General features: G+C 56.1%; 1 protein-coding gene across 1 annotated transcript in view; it reads right to left on the bottom strand.

The window, feature by feature from the left end:
• The window catches only part of LMNB1 (lamin B1), a 76,121-nt gene extending 72,981 nt beyond the window's left edge, over positions 1-3,140 (bottom strand). The window contains exon 1 of the mRNA XM_007463730.1: positions 1,897-3,140. Coding sequence (XP_007463792.1) covers positions 1,897-2,255 — 359 coding nt within the window. The 5' untranslated portion in view covers positions 2,256-3,140. The remainder of the gene's footprint in view (positions 1-1,896) is intronic.
• Between the last annotated feature and the right edge of the window lie 588 nt (positions 3,141-3,728).

Genomic DNA, 3,728 nt, shown 5'->3' with positions numbered 1-3,728 from the left:
AAAAGATTATAAAAGCACCAGCATCAAAATGTTTCAGATTAGCTGAAATACAATTTTTATTCGCTTGCTGGGTATCTCCCCTATCATCAACATAAGGGCAGTAACTTATTTTTTTCAAATCTCTGTATCCTCTACATAAAACAGTGACTGGCAGGAACATACTTAATCTGTGTCACACTTTAACATCTCTGAAAACACGGTGGGTCCAACAGGATGGATCCTGCATAGTTGGCCCTTAAGTTTTTCTTCTTAGTGGTACACGTGATAATGGTGAATCATATAAGCAATGGCATGCAAGATATGAAGAAATTCAGTAATGAAAAGTTTGGAGGAAGATGGAGACAGTAGTGATTGAATTGACCCATTTCAAAAGATGACTCCAAAGATTAGAAAATCCAGGAAACAGAAACATAAGCTTATTATTATTTTTATTTTGTGGAACTAAATACTCAAAGAAATAAAAACAAAAAGGGCTAAATGTGATTGTCTCCTGGAAGGAGGCAAGAGACATCGTTTTTCCCTTAAAGCCCGTTTTTCCCTTTTTTTTTTTTTTTTTTTACCAAGTGCACATGTTCTTTATGAACCGTTTTTCAAGTATTTAACAAGATGGGGAAGTTGAGATTCACATACTGAAAATCACAGAGACCGAGACAGGAACATTTACACGGAGACAGAGAGACATTCAAGGGAACACAAAGTCAAAGTCAGAATCAGGTATCTCCAGAGATTTCAACTGGCAAGAGGGGATGAAGACCACCGGAATTCTGGAGGCAAACCGAGCAATATTCTAAAGCGTGACATCAACACTAGCTGCCTACTGAGGATAACTATGCCATTTTGCTCATCAGAGAGGCAAGGTAGGATCGGCAAAGGCTTGCTAGTTTATCCGTGCTAGTGCCCTGAACTGAAAAATTCAGACCCTCTTATGTGAAAAAATTGCAAGCTTTCCCTCGCCACAACTCTCCACATTTACACAACACCCTTTCACCTGCCCTGGCCTGTCAACACAATGACAGATGCGGGGACTGAGCTGGGTCTCCCCTACACCCGAAAAAGCAAGTGACTATGTCTGGGCGATACAAAAGCTAGGGGAGAAGACTGCTGCGGGAGGGCAGGCGGATCGTCGATCCGAGAACGGTAGCCAAGACGTGAAAAAACCCAGCTTGCGGAGTCCGGTGCAGAGAAACACCCAAAAACCGCGGCCTGTCTCGGCATAAAGAAAGGACACCTTTCCCCAGAGAAAGCTAACCAGCTTGAACACCCAACTTGCCCAGAGCCGACAGTGGCGCGCAGTTCAGACTCCGCCCCTCCCTCTTCGCCCAAGGCAGGCGCAGAAAGATCGCAAAATGTCACAGGGCCAAGACTGAGCGCGCCAAAGCGGGACCCACCCCCGGGAGACCGGGACGCCGGAGGCAGGTCCCTCCCCTTCCTCTCTCCGCCCGCGCAGAGCTCATTCATTCTCCAGGCGGGCAGCCGGTCCTCCCCAGCCGGCCATTCCTGCACCGCAAACCCACCAGACGCTTTGTCTCGGGCCTGGCCGGAAACCGGGGCGCGCATTCGAGCGCGCGCCCAGACGCCACCTCCCCGCACCTGGCGCCCGCCCGATCTCCGCGCGTTTAAAGCCTTCTGGATCCCGGGGTCCGAGGCCCGAAGCCGGTCGCCTGTCGCTGGCGGCCCCGAGCGCGCATTTCGCCGAGTCCCACTGGGTATCCAGGATCGGGAAATGTGCATCCCGGTCCCACCATCACTACAGCTTGAGACCCCCGCGCGACCCCCGCCCCCCCTGAAAAACACTAGATTCTTTCTCCTTCTTAGAGACCGAGACCCTGCCCCTTCCGAAGGACGTGAGCACCCCGGCCCTCGCCCTCCCGCCCGAGCTGCGCCCCCGGCACTCACTTGAGGAGCAGCTGGTCGTGCTCGGCCTTGAACTTGCCCAGCTCGATCTGCAGCTTGGCGCGCTCACGGGCCGTGTCGTCGAGCGCGCGTCGCGCGTCGGCCAGCTCGGTCTCGTAGAGTGCCTTGAGGCCGGTGAGCTCGCGGCCGCGCACCTCCTCACGCTCCGTCACCTGCAGCTGCAGCGCGCTGTTCTCCGTCTCCAGGCTGCGCACCTTGTCGATGTACACTGCCAGCCGGTCGTTGAGCTCGCGCAGCTCCTCCTTCTCTTGCAGCCGCGACAGCCGCGTGGGGCTCAGTGGCGTGGCGGGGCCGCCGGCGCGGCTGCCAGTCCGCGGCTGCACGGGGGTCGCTGTCGCCATGGCGATCGGCGAGGAGAGCTGAGCGCTGAGGCCGCGGGCAGCGCCGGAACACGGAGGGGGCGTCAGGCGGAGAAGCGTGAGGGAAGGCACGAACCGACGATCCGCTCTCGCGGAGAGGCCGACGTCGGGGGAAAGGACGAAGCACCTGGGATGGCGGGAGAGGGGTTACAGCACAAAGGGCAAAGGGGGAGAACTAAGAATCAATTAAACGTAAAACGCCCTTTGTAAGAAAACATGCACACACTCACACACGCGCGCACACACGCTCAGGAAATACAGGGTGAGGGTGGCCGGGAGAGCCGAGCAGAGTCCGCGCGCCGCCGCCGCCGCCGCCGAGTCTCCCGCCCGCAGCACTTTGTTTCCTCTCAGGCGGCGCTGAGCCGCGGGCGGGGGAAGGAGGGCGGAGGGGAGGGCTGGCTGCGAGCCGCTGGGGGCGGAGGTGGCGCGGGCCGCGGCGCCGCGCTCCCCAAGATGGCCGGGGCGCTCCGGTGTATCCACGTGACCGTCGCTGGCCAATGGGGGGCCGGCAACTCGGGGGCCGGGCCTGTAAATTCAAAATCTGGCCCTCAGGCAACCGTCGGCTCGGCGCGCCTGGCTGGGCGTGGCTGGAGGCGGAAGGACTGAGGGCTGTGGGGAGGGGGTGCCGGGGACTGCTCGCGCGGCGGCTTTGGGCCCCGCGCCGGCCGTGCCTTCCCACCAGCTCGCGGGGACCGCTTGTTGGGTCGGGTCGGCGGATGGCGGGAAGGGGCCCAGAGGCTTCCGGGGCGGGTCCGCGCCGCCGCCCACACCCGGCGGTTCAGGGAAATTCAAATGTAAACGTCTCTAACTGACACACGCACAACTCGTAGAGCCCTGGACGGCCGCGGGCGTTGTAACCTTATCCCCGCCCAGCGGTGAGGGTTCGGAAAACGGCCTGGAGGCCCGGCCGCTGTGGAGTTACGTAATGAGCGCTGGTGTCCGAGGTTCAAGACCAACTGCTTGCGGGTTCCAAGTGCAAACCTTTATTTTTCTCTCAGGTGGAAAACGGTGTAGCAAAACACCTCCTCCCATCAAATCGACGCACGCGTGTCTTGAAGCGGATGGATAAAGACCACAGAAAAGTCAGTGCTGATGGGCGGTCCCCGATCCGTTTATTTCTTAACAATTTAGGGCTTTATAAAATCAAAACCACCTCACAAGTGATATGATTAACATGTTACTAAGTAAATAGCACAAGCTCTTCATGGTCATGCTTCACTAAAGTCCCATGTATCAAAATCGAAACTTGTGAAAACTTAAGTAGAAATGCTTTTTGCTTTGAAAAGGGATTCCCCTGAAATGTAATTGACCACAGTTCTAATAGAGTATCCATCAATCCCTTTGAAAACTTTTAAACTTTTAGACTTAACATTTATTGAAGTTTACTATGTGCCCTGCCCTGGGCTTTTCGTGGATTATCCATCCACACATTCTGTGGTGTGGGAACCAGATTCC

Source organism: Lipotes vexillifer, unplaced genomic scaffold (genome assembly GCF_000442215.2).
Source record: "Lipotes vexillifer unplaced genomic scaffold, Lipotes_vexillifer_v1.1 scaffold1616, whole genome shotgun sequence".
NCBI classification, from domain to species: domain Eukaryota; kingdom Metazoa; phylum Chordata; class Mammalia; order Artiodactyla; family Lipotidae; genus Lipotes; species Lipotes vexillifer.
Note: the sequence above shows the minus strand (reverse complement) of the source record. Positions and strands in the feature narration are given on the sequence as shown.